The following is a 20,409-nucleotide window of genomic DNA, read 5'->3' as shown; positions in this document are numbered from 1 at the left end:
AACGTCTGTAAACAAAACGTAAAATATGACATGCCTTTGCAGAAAAAAATGCCAGGTGCAAAATGCATTTTTTGCACATAAAAATACTGTATTTTTTTATGGTTCATTAATTATAATTACATTATTTCTAATCAGCTATGTCACAAGAACAAAATATTTATAAAATTAAAAATTTTAAAGATCTATGATCATATTTTAAGCTCATTTACCAAATAACTGCCCCATCTGTCCGTTTTAAAAATCTAATGTGTTGTTTTGGCAACAAAATTCGCCCAGTCTTAATATACTGTTAAACGCATTATTCAAATTTTCAGCACGAATACCATTACATTCTTGCCAGTAGTATACATGTTTAATGACATGATGACAGCGTTTTGTTTTTAAACTGATGTGCAACAATATGTGTCATTTTATTCTTAAAAATAAGAATAGTGAGTCTGGGTGGTTGGGTCTTCCTCTATCCAGTCACTCGATGTAAGTGTCTGTCACAGAGAGACCACTACATTTACCAAGCAGAATAAACGACCATTAAAAAAAAAAGAAGTATTTCTTGAAACGATACAAATTGCATTTCACTTCATTATCATAAAAAAGTACAAAATTATACATACAAAATGTTGGTAACATAGTCTATATACGATACAATGTCAACAGTACATATTTAATATGTAAAATACATGAATAAATGACGCCTGCGTCAAAATATGGGAGAGAGATTACGGACAAGACAAGCTACTAAATGCATGGCGCTAAAGGGTACGTCTACTCAAATGTTTTCTTTGACAATATGTCCTATGCGCCCCCACTAGTCTAAACATTGCATCCTGATTAATATTGTGTTTGTAGAATATGAATTAACCAGCAAAATTCACCAGTTTTAAATCCTTCTCAGGGGGTGACCATTTTGTCACTTTCTGCCGACCAAAAATAACACCACAGATGCCCAGGGCTCGGGTAACAAAGTAACAAAGGAGAGAGTTTAAACAATAGTTTGTTTTAAGTCCCACACTCGTGACTAATTCACATCTTGTGGCGCAACATCCTGTCGGTTCAGCTGCTTCTTCACCATCTTACGGCTTATAGCCAAGTGCTGGTCGTTGTCTCGTGTAACTGCAGAACATCAGTGCGACTTCACTCGGTCTCCAGCTGCTGCTGCAGCAGCGGGTTGACCTCGCTCTCGGGCGTCTGGACGCTGTCCGTCCGGACGATGCAGGTGGGGCGATGGCGGTTAAGCATGTGGATCAACTGCTGGCGTTCAATTTTCAGCTCCTCGATCTGGGCTTTCAGGCCCGAGTTTAACATCGCTAATCTTTCCGACTCCTGTGGGAGAAGAAAGACAGGAAGTTATTAAGGGTCAGAGTGGCAGGTCATGAGGAGACCAAAACAGAGTGACTGGTGAACTTTAGAATTTTAGCCTATTTTTCTGGCTAAAATGTGTGAAGTGACAATCATAAAGATGTTACATAGGGTAAATTGCTTCCAAATGAGTCATTTGCATATCAACAGGACACTGAACAAATACTAGAATGTTACAAGCGAGGCAGCAAAGGTGTGAAGCTCCAACGATTTCCCTGCATGCCTATGGGCTGAGAGTGCATCACCAGGATGGTTGGAAACCGAATCACATTTCCTATCTTTAAGTTTAGTCTCGCTGATGTAAGTAAGAAACAATTAATAAAAATAATTAGACAAGGCATAGGAGTTAGTTTAGCTACAACATATTTTCTTTCAACTGTCCATTGGGCAACACATAACCCCCTCGTGCGATGCTTTTTATGTTTGCCCACGTATCAAAAACTATTATTGGAGCCATTTCATAAAAGGTGTGGACAAAGCTAATAAAGTTATGAATCTTGAGCGTCCTGCATTCCAATTCTTCAAACAGATTCCTTCAAAGTCATTTTGGCAATATTGAAAACAATGGTCTGAGCAGATAAGGTATATTTTAAATTTATGACCAGCACACTCAACTGTGTCGGTCCCTTCCGCACAGGAACACGTTTCTCAGATCAGTGCAAGGAAAGTGCTGTTCAATATCTATTTTCTTTGTAAAGTGATTGTATCAGTAATTTACTTCTTGTAGGGTCACTCAAAAGAATACTATCAAAATTCGCTATTCGTTCAAGGTCTTCCTGAATAAAATAATACTTGAAACACACGTGGCCATCAATCTTCTCCCAGTATGGCTGTCCACCGCCCTTTATGACCCCTCAGCCCCGGCCCATTTGTTTACATCGGAAAAATAAGTAAACCAGTGGCAAGATCGCCTTCCAAATATGTAGAACAATTTTTATGAGGAAATTCTGCCGATATAAAGAATAGGAAAGAAACGCGCACCGGGTAAGGCAGCATGCGTGTATTGTTGCATGGCGTGCTTCACGCAGGCTGGACTGATGGATGGGGACTGTCGAGCACATTGGCCAGGCTCTGTTTGTATACAGCAGTGGCCGTACGGATAAAACAGCTGTACCGGAGAATCAGCCCTGCTCTTAGTCTCTCATTATCGCAGTAATATTAAATGATATTTGCAGAGGATAAAGAATATAGGCATCTGAATATTGTTATGTTATATGTGGCAGCACCCTTTGTGATCAGTGTCCAGTTCAGTGTCCCGTTATCTAAAAGGTTAAAAACACCACTGAACGGGTGTTAATTTTTAGCCCGTGTGCCTGGAGAGTTTCCCATTGCGTGTTAGCATTAAGGTAGCGGATGTTATATGGTTGTTTTATATACACGAGCGGGAATTCTCAGTTTTATGTTTAGTTTGACAGTAACGTTCATCTGAGAGTGTATCTACAACATCTACTCAGTTTATTCAAACAGGAACCTTTTGTCATCAATTTCAGTTTAAATGAACTGGAGTCGCGGCCCGGTAGTCCAGTGGTTAGCACGTTGGCTTCACAGTGCAGAGGTACCGGGTTCGATTCCAGCTCCTGCCTCCCTGTGTGGAGTTTGCATGTTCTCCCCTGCGTGGGTTTTCTCCGGGTGCTCCGGTTTCCTCCCACATTCCAAAAATATGCATGGCAGGCTGATTGAACACTCTAAATTGTCCCTAGGTGTGAGTGTGAGTGCGAATGGTTGTTCGTCTCTGTGTGCCTTGCGATTGGCTGGCAACCTATTCAGGGTGTCCCCCGCCTACTGCCCGGAGACAGCTGGGATAGGCTCCAGCACCCCCCGCGACCCCAGTGAGGATCAAGCGGTTAAGAAGATGAATGAATGAATGAATGAACTGGAGTCAATCAATTTTCGCCACCCAGAAATACACTGGTGCCAATTGGTGCAAACGTTATGAAAAGGGCTCCAAGGGGCAGGCTGAGGATAAGGACGGAAGACTGAATAAAAAATTAAAAAAAAGATGCCACCTTTTGTAGATAATCCGTCCTCTCTTTCTTCTTGTTTCGACATCGTGCTGCAGCCACCTTGTTTTTCTCTCGCCTTCGTTTCCTTCTATCGTCCTCGTCATCCCTCTAAAAAGAGAAAGGGTATGCACAAATGTTGGGGACAACATTTTCCTTCTGTAAGTGCACATTGGAATAACATTACGCGTCAAAAGCTTTGCAATATACGGTCCCTTTTAAGCTCAAAGTTCCTGAATCTACTGTTATTAGTATTATAAAGGGTACAAAAGTAATAGTCCTTCGAAGGTTTTGTGCATTATAATACAAAATCAGTCTAGATGTGTCCAGAACAGGTACTTTTTTTTTCAATAAACCTCCTGAAATAAATTAACTCCACCCATCCATTATCCGAACCCTTACATCCTTACAGGTGCGCTGGAGCCTATCCCAGCCGTCTTTGAGCAGTAGACGGTGTACACCCTGAACTGGTTGAAAGCCAATGGCAGGGCACACATAGACGAACAATGCGCTCACACTCACACCTCGGGGCAATTTGGAGTGTTTCATTAACCTGCTATGCATGTGTTTGGAATGTGGGAGGAAACCAGAGGACCCGGAGAAAACCCACGCAGGCACAAGGAAAACATGCAAACTCCACTCAGGAAGGCTGAAGCCCGGAATCGAACCCTGGAGCTGTGCACTGTGTGTCGGACGTGCTAACCAGTTGATCACCGTGACACAAATAATTTAAGCACTTAAACAACCTTCTACTGAAATGCACACACACATGCTAACCAGTAGACACTCTCCTAGGTCATTAAATTCAAAGAAACAACAAATCATCAGAAACGTCAAATCATCTGATGTGCATCTCTCAAAAGAGGCGTCAATATTTATATTGGGGTGCGATATGATTCAAGGAGGCAATGATTTGAAACCGGAACGATTCGATTCAATTCGTCAAATGAAAACAGATTCTTCGATTTAATATGTTTTTTTTTGTTCCAGCATTTTGTAAAAAGTGTTCGGTGTTAAGTGTTATTCTCTCGTGGACACACAGTACCTCTGTTTTGATGACAAGAGGCCTCTTTCCCAGGCCGCCGATGAAGTGCAGGGGCGACAGCATCGCCTTGAACTCATGGAGCTCACCAAACTTGAACGTGTCGGTCAGCGTGGTGGCCGAAATGCCGGCCAGAGGGCCCAGACTGGGCAGGGAACCTGCTGTCACCGAAGGATCCGGAATTTGTCCTGGCATGTTATCACACTCGGCCGTGGCCACAGCTAGGGAGACGCACAATGGCAGACATACTCAGAGGTTGCTTCATTCCATAACATTGCATCAAATTGGTCTTATGAATTAGCACTCTGTTTCTTCGAATATGCTGTTATTTCTTTAGCTTTTTTTTTTCCTGGAACAAATGCAATTTACCAATTCCAAGAAGTTATGTCAATTGCTCGACAAATGACCAAGCGGATGTCAACAAATTCCTTATGCTTGACTCCAAGGAGAACTAAAGATAGCTTCTACCAAGAAATGTTTATTGATTATCTTTCTGGACTTCATGTCAGGGGAGCGGAACATGGCAGTCCAAATTATTCTGCTGTGTCCTTTTGTAACAGGCTGTTGTTTTGTAAAAAACACAGTCATCTTATGCTGCATATATGGAGTTGCATATATGCTCATATCTACAGTATATCTATATATAATATTTATATTGCATTCTATACTGTGTACGGTTCCTTTTCTGAAACATTTACTTTAGCATGCAACACTTTGTTTTTTCTTTTCTACCACCCTCCGCCCCAAATTCTGCTGCTGTAGACTGCAAATTTCCCTTTTGGGACAAATAAAGGTTATCTTATCTTATTTTGTAACATGTAAAGAAATGAATAAAATACAAGCGATGACACTTGCAGTAGTGTGTTTGCGCAAAGCAGATCATGTTGCACCATTTCCCAACAGAGTGTTTTCTGCAGAAAGCGGATATTTCTATATATCCATAGACAATGGGAAAGAAAGGTAAGTATGAGCACAATAAAGTGGCAAAGGCACAGGAAATTCCAAGACCACATGATGCCCCCAAGAAAGAGCATCTAAGGTCAGCGGCTCGGGAATACAAAGTAGGTAACCTTAGCATGACAAAAAAAGCTGAGAAATAGCTTGTTATCTACAGACATTTTTTTTTTGTAACTTGAAAGTTTTAGTTCTGTAGCCTTTACATTTTCGGCAAATTACTTTCTGAAAAAGAAACTACAATTCTGGGTTAGGGTTATTTCACCTGTGATCCTGATAAAGACAAGCATTACTTCTGCTCAAAACTATCCATGTAAATTTTCCTAATAGATGTGTGGGCAGAAGTATGTATAAAGTGCTATTTGTTTCTCTTTGGTTTCAGTCTGTACATACATCATACTAAAAGAGGAGAATTAACAGAAACCAAAGGACTATGCAAACTACCATTCTTACACTTTTGTTTTTAAATTGTTGTATGGAAATGTATTCTTCTGGGAAAAAAACAACAACACAACATTATAGAATATGAAAGGTGATTTTTAGGGTTTCCAACCCATAACGTATTAGAAGGGAAGAGGTGTAGCTGCCTCACTCTGTAGCCACACATCCGGTCTGTAAACAAGCATCTAAGCTTCTGTACTTCGAGTACACTTGAGTACAGAATGTGATTACTTTTACCACCTCTGCCAAGTAGCAGAGATGGAATCAAGTCACACATGTGTAAGTCTTAATTCTCAAGTCGTAATCTTCAAACCTCAAGCAAGACCGAAGTCATTTTGCCCAAATAAGATCTAATTTATGTACAGTATGTATAACAACTCTTTTGATAAATCACTCCAATTCAACACATATTACAATAATTACAATGTAGTTGAATATCTGTCAACCAAAACTTGTTTTACACAACTTCAACTTGCCCCCCAAAAATATACTGTAGTATGACTCTTCAACTCCACTCAATAAGCAAGTTCCTTTTTACCAGTTGCCGTGTGTTGTGTGCTAATACAATTTATCTTTAAACTGAACATAGAAAATGAAGAGAAGGCTCAGTCTGTTAAGTCATCATGTCTCAGGTCATCAAAAGTGCGACTCGAGTCAACTCGAGTCCAAGCCACAATGACTCAACACTCCATCTCTGCTAAGACACAACAAACCCGGCAAGCAAATGTAGTTGTAGTCTTACTTGAGTTTACACTGACGTTATTGTAGTTCAATCACTTGAATAGGCTGTCATGGGAGGTGATACTCTCACGTGGGCCAAAAGTGGACCACGGACTGTCTGGAGCCAAGTTCTTATTGGACTAGTTGAAAGCGGAAGTTTTCTTTTTCTTTCTTTTTTAGCCCTTGAATGCGGTCTTCGTGATTTTACGCAACGCTGTCTTTTCGTAAGAGGACAGCAGCACCGATCAAATGTTGCAAAGTCAACCCTGTACGTTAAAAAAATCAGTGCAAGGGTCCAACACGAATGGTATGTTTGGGTGTAAAAATACACGAGATGTTCGTGGGGCGATGAACCACCGCTCGATATTTGAAATGACGAGAATAATAATGGCAGCCTACAACAGAGGTTCAACCGAATGCGAGCTGAGAGAGCACTTTTTTAAACAAACTAGTCCTTCCACCATGTTCACTAACCTGACTTAGAGCCCAGTTGGATCAAATGTCCTTTCTTCTGGTCGGCCGTGGGTCGAGTGTAGATTTTATAAAGAGGAAACCGTTGCATCAGCCCGACTCTAAACGTGATCCCCATCTGGGGAGGATTCGGGAATGCGGAAATGAGGAGGCCGATGTCAGCAACAGGGATGTAAAAAAAAACAAAAATCTCACACTCCTCCTCCAATCAACCACCGAGGAGCCTACACCACAGTACTCAACGATGGAAAATATTGCGTTAACTGTACCTATTATTTAAGTATAATGTGTACTTGTGTTTGTTTCTGCCAAGTTAGTTTGTCCAATGACTCGTTATATCTTTCAGTATATCTTTAAAAAAAAAACGGGTATCGCATAGAATTGACAGTAAACATAAATTATTTTTTACTATTGTAGTTGTAGTGTAATGTTAATTTCAGAGTCTACTTTTAAGGTTAAAAAAACGTTTTTTTTCCAGACAAATATCTGTACTTTTACTGAGGTGTATTGTGATTACTTTTGCAAGTGTGAAATCAAGAAGACAGAAATAATGTAAAGACAACTTGGGGGGTGCACATAGCTACTTGCCATGTCCCATTATTATACTGTCACTCCCAGTGTCTAGTACAGCGAAGTACCCTCAGTAGAAGCAAATTAAACAAAGACCCAAATACCAGACTTTCATCTCATTCCTGTGCAAATGTATTTTTTTTTCATTCACCCATTCATTCGATTCCTAAATCTCTTGGTCGCAGTGAGCTTGAGCATACAATCGCTGACTTTAGACGAAAGGTGGACTACCCCCTGGACTGACTGCCAGTCAGTCGCAGGGCACATACAGTACAAAGACAAACAACCATTTATTTACTCTCACATTCAGATCTCCCCGAGTGGGACTGAACCTATGCTGCCTGCACTGAAATCCACTGATAATACACAATGAAGTGCAGGTGAATTTTTAGATACATTATGGTATAGTGCAAGCCACATATTCTTTTTAGCATTGCTCACCACTAATTATAACACAATAACATGCAACTCGGAGTCAATTTATTTGTTGATATTATTATTCAGCAGCATAGATAAGCACTCAATGCTCAATCTCTTCATCCTTTAACAAAATCTGACAGGTAGAAAAATAAATCATAAGTTACATCTTGATAGATATATATTATAGTATATAGGACTGGATGTTTTCATGGAAAACTTTCTCAACAATGAGGTCAAAACCACAGTTGATGACATTGAGGTAAGCATGGATGAATGTGTGTGATTACGGCATCAATAGCAATCGGGACACCAAAACACGAAACCATACAGACAAGTTAAATTCCACATTACATCCTAGATCTAAACAGATCATATACTGTACTGAGAGATATGCTGTACAGTATATTCAGTTTGGAAAATTATCTGGAAACTTCTCCGCATGCATTTCAATGGAGAGCTCGCTCGTGTCAAAGTGAACGCCATGCTACATCATTACACAGGTGGCCATGTGTCTTTCTTGAATGTAGTCATCCTCAAACTATTCCTGCTTACACACAGTGGCTTATGCAAGTTGCTCGCTTCTTTGTATCCGAATTCCGAAACCTGCAAGAGAGAGAGAGAGAAACAAATAGCACACCTTTACAAGGCCAGCAATGTTGGGGAGTTGAGGTGATCGACAGATTCGGCTTTTCCTCCTCCCCCTCCTCCTTTATGGCTGTCGAGTCCCTCTGTGAGCAAGTCCAGCTCAGGACAGGAGAAGGTGAACACCGACAGGTAGCTGCTGCAGGTTGGGGTGGAGGTCACCACAGGAGTAGTGAGGGGCTCCAGGTCGCTGGAGACAGACTTGTACAGGGTCTCCCAGTCTGAGACCCCGAGGGAGCCGCTCAGATCGATGTCCGGAACAGACCGGGCCGTCTCAGTGGGCGGCTTGTCCTCCAAAGTGGGCAGCATAGCGTCCAGGAGCCCCCCCTTGATGTCCAGAGAGGGCTCCAGATCGCAGATGTTGATTTCAGCGCTGGCGCACAACAGGATGTTGGAGTTCCCCGAGATGGCTGTGGACGGATCGCTGGGGATGTCCATGTCTTGGAGCGAAGGAGCTTCCTGAATGTCGTCGTCTGGGAGCTGATCCTCCTCCGGACTTGGCGGAATTTCCGGGGATCCGGCAGACTCAAGGAACACACACTCCATGGCCTCGGACATTTGGCACGCCGGTTTATGCGTGGCCAGGATGAATTCCAGGCGCTCTTTTTCTTTGAGGAGGTTGGCAATTTCTGTCTCCAAGGATGCATTTTCTTCCTCTAGCTTATCCGTCTCCTTTTCGGGATACAGAGCAACCACGTTCACACATGAGTGGGTCCGAATGACAGCTGAGCAAACGCATCCCTTGTTTACTTACAGCTTGCAGCGTATCCGTCAGTTCCCTCCGTCGGTTGCGACACTTGGCAGCAGCCATTTTATTCCTCTCCCTCCTGATCCTCTTCTTCTCCTCCTCTTCCGGAGAGAGCTGGCACAAAGAACAATTGAGTGAGAACCTCCAAGAATCCGACGCATCTCATCCCCAGATGTCTGCTATACATCTCACTGCCAATTAATGCAGCCTCTAGAGAACGGCAACATGTTTCGTGGCCATGCGTCTAAAAATAGTCCATTGTTGCAGACTTGCTGTGACCTGAATATAAATGCAGTGCCGATAAGGAAGGGCATGCACAATGCCGTGCACGAGTTATTCACTGTAAATGTGCATTGCATGCTGTGAGTTACCCGATACCTGCTCTGCTTTTGCCTTCCTCGCTGCATTCTTTCCCTTATTCCTGCTCTCTCTGATGGGTGTTGCCTTGCGAGAGCTCTGCGGCTGATTGGCTCGCTCGCAACCCGGAGACGGGGAGACAGATGTAATGATTGTAGGCTGGACCATCCACTGGAAATCAGGGCTGGAGGAGATTGCAGTGACGGTCGGAATAAACGCAGTGTCTTGGCAGACGTCCTGAGGTGCAAAAATAAATTGAAATATTCACTAATGAGATTTTTTTTTAAAAATGCCTTTTACATGCTTACATGGATCTGACAGTGTAAATTGAAAGAAATGGAAAAATGGGCACGATTTCTGAGGAGATGTCTTGAATGGGAAAATAAATAGAAATAATCAATCATGAAACATATTGATCCATTTGGGATAGACGCTTGTATGGATCCGACTGCATAATGTGGACTACCGTTCCTTGACATGTAGCCAAACAGAAATAGCCCTCTCCCCGATCAATATATGACTTTATCACTGCTAATGACGTCAGCGCTGACGCAGGGATGCTGTGGAGTCTCCTGAATGGATTTATATTTCTCAATGAACCTCTGCATCGACACGCTCACATCTGGCCCACAGCTTGGGAGCACGCAGCAAAATAAAAAGACGAAAGAAAGGAAATCACGACTCACAGTTTCCCACGCACCGCTAAGGTCACAGAAGAAAATAACAAATATTAAAATGTGTCTAAAATGAAATAATCCAATTTAGAATTTGTGCCACAACTTAAAACGGCGAATAAAAACGGTCTGTGTGTTGAATGCTCGATCAAGACCCATTCATACCTTTGCATTGCTCCCCAAGGAAGAGGAGGATGAAGAGGAGGCAGGAGAGTTCGCCTCCTCGGCCGTCTCCTGGCACCTTGTCCCGGCGGGAGAGTCCGCCCGGCAGGTGGGCGACACCGCTTCCAACTCAAGCGTCATCTCTTTACGAAGCATCCCGAAGAGACACAAAAAGAATCGACTGATTTTTTTTAATAGAAGAAGAAAAGGCTTACAGGGAGCCTGTCGAGATTCAGTCGTCCAGGTATAAAGTCTACCTGGTAACTGGACGAGCTGGATGGAAGCCCCTCCTTTAGAGCCCTGCTACAATTTTATGAATGAACCGGGACTGTACCATTGTCAGAGGTGCGGGGGGGTTCTGACTGAGAACAAACAAAGGCTCCCATGTTTTTGTCGTTGGATCTTTGCCTTAAATTCTTCATCATACGTCTGCAATTGATGATTTTGCCTATTCTAAATGTCAGACAAATGCCATCTTGGTCATACGTGTGTGTGTGTGTGTGTGTATGTGTTATTAATACACACGTGACCATATATTTCCTCAGCTGTGTCATTGGGTGCGTTTGTTCATTCAATTCCCACCTTTATCAGCCTTGATTTTTATTTTTACGACACGATTTTTAAATAATCACATCGTTTGACAATCAATTGGCCGTGTGTTATTTTGTCATGAATGAAAAATACTCGTACGTGAGACGTCATAATATTTGTTCTGAGGTGAGGATAGAAACGTGAGGGCGAAGGAGCACGTGACTGGAGGACAGGCGGAGACGAGCATCCTCCTCCTCCACAAGGACAGAGACTGATGAATTCTTTCTCGGTAGAATTTGGGAGACATTTAATGGATTTTGGACGTGTGAGTGGTGACACATGTTTGTGTGGCCAGGAAATAAACAAGGTCGGTGTTTGTAAGTAACAACAGGCCAGTTTAGCGTGGGCTACTGAGCCATACTGTTGGGGTCTATATTGTGTAATTACCAAAAATGGACTATTTCAAACTAGATCAGCCTACTTGTTGTAGCATGATTTATATACACCGTATTGATTACACCATAACGTTTCCAGACATTCTCAGGTAAATAAAAATTATAAGGAGGTTATTCATTTCAAAATACGGATAATACATTGTAGGGGCGTCACGAGAATTTTGAAGATTGAAGATTGCACATCTCACCGAAGGGTGGCCTTAAGTGTGCATTTGCATGCTCCGAACCGCCTCTGTAACTGAGAAGTCATTGTTTATCATAACATTCACTGTCAGAGTTTTATCAAATCAAATATTCTTTACGTATCTAAGACTGGTTCTTTTAAGAGTTTGTAGTCAGATAAATTGTAACCTTGGTCTTTAAATACACCGTCAATATATCCGGTAAATGGATGCTGGTAGAATATCAAGGAAATGAAGAATACTGCATCCATGTGAAAATGGCAAGAAGGTAACAAGTTTCAATATTTTCCCCTGTGACGGCCACGATGTAGCTCTGACCCTGTTACAGTGGTTGCAGTTTGTGGTGACATGTTACAAATCCAACCGGAAGTCATTCGCTGTCATCAACACGACTGGGAGATTTTGTCTAATTTTGCTCAAATTTGAAGATTTAAAGATGCACCCAAGTCGAAGTCACAGTACCGGCCAAACTATGAAAAAAGATGTACTCCAGACATTTATATGAAAAGATCATTTTATAAAAAAAATAAAAATAAAAAAAGCTATTTCATGAGGTTGCCACAAAATTATCTATTCCCATACAGTACCCATGCTTTGTACATCATTCTTAATTTTCCAAGGTTGGGTTTCTGAGGTTCCTGTGGAGGACAAGAAGGCTTTGTCATCATCAACGGTGGGCACACTTTTTAAGAGCACTAAAGTATTCCAGTACCCTCTGGTTGGGCTCCAAATGAACAACGTCGACGAGCGGAGCAATGGACGGGCGGCCGTGGGCGCACTGGAAGGGCAGCTGGCAAGATGACAAGGACGCAACCAAACTGTGGCACTCGTCTCGATTCAGACTGTCGTTGAATTTGATGGCGCCTGTTGGAATGTGTCGCTTTTCAATTATGACACTTGAAGCCAAATGATGATGGTGTGGAATGATGTTGATGATGAGTCGTTTGACCTTACCGTGACACGCTAGCGAGGCCAGGACTTTCAGCACCGTGAGCGGTAGAGACCCTTTCACTGTACCAGTGGAACGAAGTAACTAACAAAAACAATACAGTGGGACCTCTTACACAAATTCTACACACCCCTGTTTAAATTTAAACATATAGTCAGGGTGAAATGCATTATGAACAATTCCAGAAACGAGGTAGTGAAAGCACAAAACCGCCACTTCATTTGGAATAATCACTTCAACTTTGGGGAGTTCAGCAGTACCGGTACTTTTAATATTTTAACCAAGCATGGAAGCTTCAATCTTACCTCGATCAGCTCTTGAAGGTAATCCTTGGGGGGGGGGGGGGGGGGGGAGAATAAATAAATAAATCACACATAACATTGAGAGTCGCTCATCTCAATTATTTGATTTTTAACAAATTTTCACCTCAACAAGGCGCTTGATAACAGATGGCCTTTTCCGCCGAAGCTCGTTATTTTCTTTTTCCACCAAACAAACGGGCACCTTGCCTACGAGCACCTGGTCATCCTGCTTCGGTGTGAATGTCACTTCCAAGCCCAAGCTCCGCAAATGAATCTGACAAGACCTGGTTGAGAACAGAGCAAGTTGCTTGTTACATATTCATTTCATGTATGGAAGGGGTGCCCAACCAGTCGATCGCGATCGACCGGTAGCCCGCAGACTGCTCCCAAGTTGATGGCGAAGGGTGTTGGGGGGAGATTTGTGTGTTTACGTTTACGCTCAAAAAGCATTTCACCTTTAACCTACAGTGGCGCGTGACCTGCATCACTGGTCAATAGTCTGCAATGACAGCTTGAGATCAGAGCAGTTTCTATTTTTATTTATTTATTACAAAATTATTCTCATACAAAGTTTGTTCAATCTACAAGTCACCGATGACACTGGCACAATCCTGCATGACACTAAGAGGAGTTTGTAATAAAATATACTTGAGAGCGTAAACCTGGGAGATGAATCAATGGGTGGGGGACGGGGGGTGCTAGGGTACTTAATAAAGTGTTCCTTGTTGTGTTGCACATGTAGTAATATACACCTGAGCAGCCTTTGTTCCTCTTCTGTCACACAGATGTGCAGAGGCGGTAAAATAGTGGATGAACAGAGACGCCTCTCGCCGGGTGCGTTTGGGTCCTCTTCAAAGGAATCTGGAATGGTACGCTGTGCTTTCAGTGCAGCATTGGAAGAGTATCTCTTAACTAATACCCACAGTATACTGACTGCATTGTTTGTCTTGTTCTGTACCTGCTATTAGGTTTTCAAGACGGACTCTCTCGTGTGCAGCGTGTTGGTCCAACAGTACTAAAAGATTCCCTGTGGTTTAAAAACCAATGAATATGAGAAGAAGGAAAACAACGAAGAGTAACAAGATCAAATGATCTTCTGTACCTTCACTTTCCGTAGCGTCAGTCGTATTGATAAGGCACGCAAGAAACTTGTTATCAACTTGATTGATCACCTGCAATTGGAAATCAAGTTGCTTGCTGTAATATTTAAAGGGGACATGTCACTAAAATTGACTTGACTGCACTGGTGAAATCGTGTCTGTGAGGGCGCCATTCTCCATTCCTGCCTCACTTTTCAAGACAGAAAATAACAATTTCAATAACTGCCAAAGAGTTTCTCGGCCCATGGCTGGACGGGATCCAGCAACTGCCAGTAACAAGCAACAGCCAGAGTTTGGCGCCAGACTACATGAAAGCATGTCAAACCCAACAGGTAAGCAGAGCTGCAGTGTTAGCACATGCTACTGTGAGCTAACGGTGCCGCCAGAATTTGCTTGTAACAACTAGCCCATATTCATTCAGTAAAGTTGTGGACAGGGAGGGAGGTGGAGGGCTGAAAAATATTCATTCAGTAAATTAGTCCCCTCCCCCCACAGAATGTTACCAAGATCTAAGATTGTTGACAATCATAAAGTCCTCCTTATCATTTTTAATGACTTTTTAGATTTGTGGATTCAATGCCTTTTAAGACTTTTCAAAAACTGTCTCATGCTCTAGAGGAAATCTCAGGTCTCCTGATGTCTCTAATGACACCATAAATCGGGGCTATATTTGTTACTCTTTGATTTTCATTCTTTTATGGTGGGGGAAAATTTGCTCAAGATATATGCATGCACCCGGCTGTCATGGTAACAAAAATTATACTCTGCAATTGCATGAGACACACAAGGTGCAATATTAACACAAGGGCATATTGAGTTTGCTTCATTCTTTATCCTTCTCTACTCTTTTAAGACACTTGAGAACTCTTTGAAATTGTGGATAAAGCGTCTGTGTAAAAATAGCTCCTCTGAGATAGTCCTTTAGTGAGTCTTACCTTCATAGAGTGTATCATGGCTTTCGAGAAGCGGTACGGAAACAGGATGTTGTGGATCTTTACAGCGAGACCCCCCGCTTGCCCACTTGAGATGTCCACACCCACCTTTTATCACGACACCAACATTAAAAAAACAAAATAAAAAATAATCATGAAATCTGAATTTGTATGGTGGACATATATACAAAGCCAATCCTGGAGAAGCATGAGAGACCAGTTTACCTCTGGAGGACGCACAAACACAGGGTTGTTCCAGTTTGAGTACAAAGACAGAAGTGAGTTGCAGGTCTCGACATTGTCACCTGGGAGAAAAAAAAGGAACATTTAATGTTGTACAATATATGAGCAGGGGTCCTTTGCTAAGATCCTTCGGTGGTTCAGTACCTGTGTCATCTCTCCCTGCATGAAGCACTCTTTCACCTCTGGCTTTAGGCAAGAAGGGCAGCACTTGCTCCGCCTGGAACGGGTAACACCTGTATTCCATCCCTACAGTAATGCAGCAATAAAATAATACACAAAAGAGGATGCACCAGGCACAGTCATACAGTGGAAACTTCTACATTGTTTGTCGCTTTCTTGTTTTATGCTGTACCTCCAGTAATCACATTTCTTTATAAGGCTTCACGTCTTGCTGCCCCACCCCATAGTTCAGGTATATTAAATAGTCAGGTGATTGTTGTTACACATACTCAACTGTCAGTACTTGCCAGAATTTGCTGCACTGCCATCAATACTGCAGTCTCCCTGACCAGTTTTTTTAATTGAGTAAGAAGTGTTTGGGGAGGATGTCCAAATTTTTTTAATGTCACATTGTCAGTACTGTATTGTGTCATTTTGTCTCCGCTTGATTAGCTTCATTGTTTTCCTTGGTATATTTGATCTCTTGAAAATGGTGATACTTTTGTACAATGAGAGCCATTGGGTACTGTGAAAGCTCATTTTTGAACAATAGCTTGTGTTGCCAACTCCTATTTAACATTTCTTGAATGTGATTGGTTTCTTCTGAACACAACCAAATCCCCAGTTATAAGGGGGTGGGCCTGAACATCTCGGGTGTTTAATTTTACTCAGCCTCTTGAAAATTGACTTGAATAGGTCTCACATTTTGAAATAATGTATTGATTTTTCCTTTTTTTCCCCATTAAAAACACTTAACATTGGAACAACGGTGCGTTGACGTCTTATATTCACCATATCTGTTTTCTCTCAATCTAGACAATGATACTTTGTACTGGGGCTTCAATGACTGCTTGTGACTCACCAGTTTCAGAAACGACACTAACGGCCATGTTGGTAACATCCGATGTGCAGCAGGCCTGTGTTTCTTCCATTGACGGTTCCTCGTATTTGCTCAGCCCAGTCACTTTGTTGACATACACCATTTTTCCCATTTCGGTATCAAAGTGGTGGAGCCAGTCAGTAGATGTTGCAGTCGTACCGACATCACTGGGCTCAGCACGGGCATTGTTAAAGCCGTCTTGAAAGCCTTTAGTACTAATGACGGAGGAATTATGTGGAGAAGCACAACTAGGTGGGACTGCGTCTTTTGTCCCATTTTGTTTCAGTTGGTTAAGTTTGCCAGCTAAAGATTGTTTTTCTGAGGTGCGTTTTAGCGTGGTGTACGCTAAGGGTGCAGCAGAGCTTTGAGGGTCTTCTGGTTTGTCCACTTTGGTTCCTGTGACGTCACTTTTCAGTTGCTGGTTCTGGGAAATAACACCATCTTCTCCAAAGTCTGGCTCAGGTAGTCGAGCATTAATAGGACTCTCCACAGAGCTAAGCTTCGATTCTACAGATTTTCCATAAATTCTTCTGAACTCATCAAGCGATCCAGAGCCCTTAGCCGCAACTTTGGGAACCTTTGCAGGGACAGCGGGAGAAAAGCTTCTGTGCATTCTTCGTGAAGATGAATCATGGTGCGCGTCAAGGCAGATTTTGCGTTTTAAATGCTGCTGATGAAATTGTGTCCTGGTGCTGTGGGGTGCCTCCTGCAGACATTTGTGAATGAATGGACAGGATACACGAATCTTTCTGAACGTCTTTTCTTCTGCCCTTGTTTCCTGCGGAACGAGAGTTGTTTCACTGACTGATAAATGGACGTTTGTAGTTGTTTGGGGCAACCTGATCTCTTTTTCAATGTCCACAGCTTTACCAAATGCGGTCTCTGACTCTTTTGCATCGTTAGCAAGGTCCAGTCTAGTCAGATCAACATGTCCTTTATTTTCAGTTGAAAGCACATCAGCTGCAACGTGAGTCTCGGGTTTACGATGAACATTTTGCGATGCCAGTGTCGCCGCTGATGTACAAATGGAGTTTGTACTGACACTCTGGTCAGAACTATTGACTTCATGCGCAGCGCTGTCGACTTTCATCAACCTTGGCGACGCATCGTGCAAGTCATCTTGGGAGAGCACCAAGTTCTCCCTGCACAGGAAAGCTTTTACGGCCTCTTCTATGCACAGCAAAACACCATCCCAATCTTTGAACTCGATTAGGGTTTTGGCAGGCTCAAGACTAATATCATACTCCAAATAGGAACATTTTATATTCATGACATATATTCCATGGAGGTCTTGGCAGCGTTTCTGCTTGGGGCTCCTGATGGCAGACTGTTTTTCTGGGCTGTCATTCCTCTGGGTTGGACTGCTAAGTCTACGTAGAAGCGAGTTCAGCAGGGTGTGTATGCGTGTCTTTAGAAGAAGTCTGCCATTTACATACAAGAATTGCAAGCTACTGTTGTAGTGGCCCTCTCTGCCAAGGTAACCCGTCACCTCAAACTGGGCATGCGTGTGCTGGATCTCGCCCAGTTTCTGAGCTCGGGTCAGGCTGTGGATCTGGATAAACCTGTGGTAGGTGTCTCTGGCTTTGGGGAGCTGCACTATCATGGCTCCCGTGCAGTCATTCTTCAAGGTGAAGGACACAGAGGGGTGCATCAGGGACATGGCCTCCACCCGGTACCTGACCCTCTCACCTTCCAGGACAAGGTCCATCCTCTTCCTGCGCACGGGCATGTTGTGGAACAAGTTGCAAATGATAACTGTGGTTCCAGCAGTTGGTCGACAAATGTCCTTTTCGAACACATCCATTCCTTTGCCATTCTTAAAGATCCTAACAAGCGTCCTGCCTGAGTTTTTGGCCCGGGATGAGATTTCTACAAGTGTGGCTAAAGCAACTATACTTGCAATGGCCTCACCCCTGAAGCCATAGTACCTGAGCTCGTCCAGGTCGCCCAGTGAGTGGCATTTGCTGGTGTGGTATCTGTTGCCCACACACGCCATGTCCTCTGCGCTCATCCCAGTGCCGTTGTCGATAACCTGCACCTTGAACGCCTCCAGGTCCATCCGGACGCTCACACACGTCGCTCCGGCGTCGAGGCTGTTGAGGATGAGCTCCTCGACGCATTGTTGAAGAGATGGCACGGCTACACCGGAGCGAAGTTTCACCCGAATCTCTTCCGACAGACATTTAATCATTTCGGTTGCACATCTTCACTTGTTTGGAAACGTGACGTTTAGCGTCGCCACAGTCCTCATATCGTGACCGCGGGATATTCTCGCTGCTGTCACGAATTAGTGATTGAAATGCGTAAGGAAAAAAGTAAACGACGCGTTAAAAACAACATATCGGTCGTCGTTTACAGTCAACACGAATGATAGTCTGCTGGCACCGGAAGCTAAACAAAACGGCCTGCCATCTGTGTTGTGGAATGAACCAACGGCCTCATCCTAGGGTGCCCCCTACTGCACGTCATGTGTACTTTTGGTGCCGATCGGAACCTGAGAGCGACTTTGAAAAATAAAATAAAATAAAATAAAATGCATGATTGTAACCAAATCAAATTCATTGTACAATTTGATTTTTAACCATTCAAATTTGAATGTCAGACATGGTACAGGAAGGGTGTTCAAATAGCCCAATAAATGGAGCATTTGCTAGTTCACATGGGGAAAATTTCATTTTTGCTTTATTTATGAAAGCATTTCCACATTGTCGAGATGTAAAGGATTTTTTGTGCATTTTTCAATACATTATAAGTAACACATTTAAACAAATATGAAGAAAGGACAGACAAAATAAATAAGTGCTTGTAGGATAGTAAAGTACGAGTCATTTTACAATGTCAAAAGACGAGTGTTCAAGGCGGACAACAGTTTTCTCATTCTTGAACTCTGCCTTGGTAATCTGTGACTTGGGACTCCCAGTAGATTTGAGCCATTGTTGCATTTCTTTCACCTTTTTGCGTGGGCCCTGCAGCTGCCCTTGCACAGTTCCCGCACCTGTGTTTTGGACCCAACCTACAAGGCCAAGCTTCTTGGCCTGGGCCTGCAAAGTTCAACAGACACACAAACAGATCAGTCAAAAAATATGACCAGCGACTTCAATGCACCCAGAACATTACTTCTGAACATGCAATTAATACTGTACTATTATCGTCTTGATAAATGTGCACGTGAGTCATTCTGTCATCAATCACAAACAGCAGTTTCAGTGGATATTCATATACTGTATACCGGTAACTCAATTAAAAATACTGACATCTTTTCAATCCATTTTTTTCCATTACTTTTCAGCTCATCAGCAATCTCTGCAGGAACCTCATTGCTAGCTCGATCATTTGAATCAGGTGTCGGAGTTTGACACTTGTGCTTTAAAGTTTTGTGGCAACACTGAATGCTATTTGGAACTGTTCATAATTCACATTACGCAAAAAACAAAAAACACTTGAAATCTCCCAAACATACAACATTTGTATTATCTCATGATTTTTTATATCACAAAACCTGACTTTTGAACAGGTCCACTGCAACTCATAATTAGAGTAAATATTTGTAAGGAAAATTGTTCAGTCAGTTTTTTAATTTATATATATGTATGTATGTGTACGAGTGCGTGTGTGTGTCATCGTGCATTCTTGACGAAACGTCGAATGTCGATACATTTGTAAATCTGTTGATAAAGTAAAACATACCTGTGTATATTTCCGAAAAAAGACCCCCTGGACTCTTCCAAATACTTCATAGTCCACAGAGATTGATTCTCCGTCTGACATGCTGCACACTGAAAAACAATACGCCACTGGCGATCTTGTAACCAAAACACACGGGGTACAGCAGCGGCATGCTTTGTCGTCTAAAATCTAAATGAGAGTCATTATTTGGATAAATATGCACATTTCTATTTGGTGCGTGGCAATTTTAATATTCACCTGAACGTTAATCAAACCGATCGGAGGTTAAAGACGATCTCGGATGTAGTTTGCAGTCAAAATCTACTTCCAGGAGTGACGAAAGTGACGTAATATTAAAGCGACCGATGGTTTCCTGGCAACATACGTATTTTATCTTCATTCAACAGCAACACGCGAGATCGGTATGGTTTAGTTGTATTCATGTCTTGATAC

The 20,409-nt window shown here is 42.5% G+C and overlaps 4 protein-coding genes across 6 annotated transcripts; all 4 read right to left on the bottom strand.

The window, feature by feature from the left end:
- Positions 1 to 372: 372 nt before the first annotated feature.
- Positions 373 to 7,151, bottom strand: jdp2a (Jun dimerization protein 2a). The gene is made up of 4 exons (XM_052087090.1): positions 6,988 to 7,151; positions 4,402 to 4,619; positions 3,363 to 3,467; positions 373 to 1,320 (listed from the first exon to the last, which is right to left on the bottom strand). Exons 1-4 carry the CDS (start codon positions 7,100 to 7,102, stop codon positions 1,132 to 1,134), a joined length of 627 nt encoding a protein of 208 aa, XP_051943050.1. The 5' UTR covers positions 7,103 to 7,151; the 3' UTR covers positions 373 to 1,131.
- Positions 7,152 to 8,017: 866 nt separating this feature from the next.
- Positions 8,018 to 10,807, bottom strand: fosaa (v-fos FBJ murine osteosarcoma viral oncogene homolog Aa). Its single transcript, XM_052087089.1, has 4 exons — positions 10,561 to 10,807; positions 9,743 to 9,958; positions 9,371 to 9,478; positions 8,018 to 9,288 (listed from the first exon to the last, which is right to left on the bottom strand). Exons 1-4 carry the CDS (start codon positions 10,711 to 10,713, stop codon positions 8,614 to 8,616), a joined length of 1,152 nt encoding a protein of 383 aa, XP_051943049.1. The 5' UTR covers positions 10,714 to 10,807; the 3' UTR covers positions 8,018 to 8,613.
- Positions 10,808 to 12,221: 1,414 nt separating this feature from the next.
- mlh3 (mutL homolog 3 (E. coli)) lies at positions 12,222 to 18,721 on the bottom strand. Of its 2 annotated transcripts, XM_052087087.1 has the most exons (12): positions 16,273 to 18,718; positions 15,396 to 15,497; positions 15,234 to 15,313; positions 15,012 to 15,116; positions 14,079 to 14,148; positions 13,935 to 14,003; positions 13,729 to 13,837; positions 13,101 to 13,260; positions 12,980 to 13,003; positions 12,680 to 12,758; positions 12,438 to 12,589; positions 12,222 to 12,363 (listed from the first exon to the last, which is right to left on the bottom strand). In XM_052087087.1, exons 1-12 carry the CDS (start codon positions 18,479 to 18,481, stop codon positions 12,292 to 12,294), a joined length of 3,231 nt encoding a protein of 1,076 aa, XP_051943047.1. In that variant the 5' UTR covers positions 18,482 to 18,718; the 3' UTR covers positions 12,222 to 12,291. The 2 variants fall into 2 exon arrangements, with proteins under 2 accessions (XP_051943047.1, XP_051943048.1); XM_052087088.1 differs by lacking the exons at positions 12,222 to 12,363; positions 12,438 to 12,589; positions 12,680 to 12,758; positions 12,980 to 13,003; positions 13,101 to 13,260 and having other exon boundaries at positions 13,739 to 13,850; positions 16,273 to 18,721.
- A 233-nt stretch (positions 18,722 to 18,954) lies between these two features.
- Positions 18,955 to 20,339, bottom strand: acyp1 (acylphosphatase 1, erythrocyte (common) type). Of its 2 annotated transcripts, none has more exons than XM_052085304.1 (3): positions 20,215 to 20,339; positions 19,978 to 20,145; positions 18,955 to 19,331 (listed from the first exon to the last, which is right to left on the bottom strand). In XM_052085304.1, the coding sequence occupies exons 2-3, from the start codon at positions 20,056 to 20,058 to the stop codon at positions 19,116 to 19,118; spliced, it is 297 nt and encodes a 98-aa protein (XP_051941264.1). In that variant the 5' UTR covers positions 20,059 to 20,145; positions 20,215 to 20,339; the 3' UTR covers positions 18,955 to 19,115. The 2 variants fall into 2 exon arrangements, with proteins under 2 accessions (XP_051941264.1, XP_051941263.1); XM_052085303.1 differs by having other exon boundaries at positions 19,978 to 20,066; positions 20,215 to 20,326.
- Between the last annotated feature and the right edge of the window lie 70 nt (positions 20,340 to 20,409).

This window comes from Hippocampus zosterae, chromosome 14 (assembly GCF_025434085.1).
Source record: "Hippocampus zosterae strain Florida chromosome 14, ASM2543408v3, whole genome shotgun sequence".
Lineage (NCBI taxonomy): Eukaryota > Metazoa > Chordata > Actinopteri > Syngnathiformes > Syngnathidae > Hippocampus > Hippocampus zosterae.
This window is presented reverse-complemented; position numbering and strand designations above follow the sequence as displayed.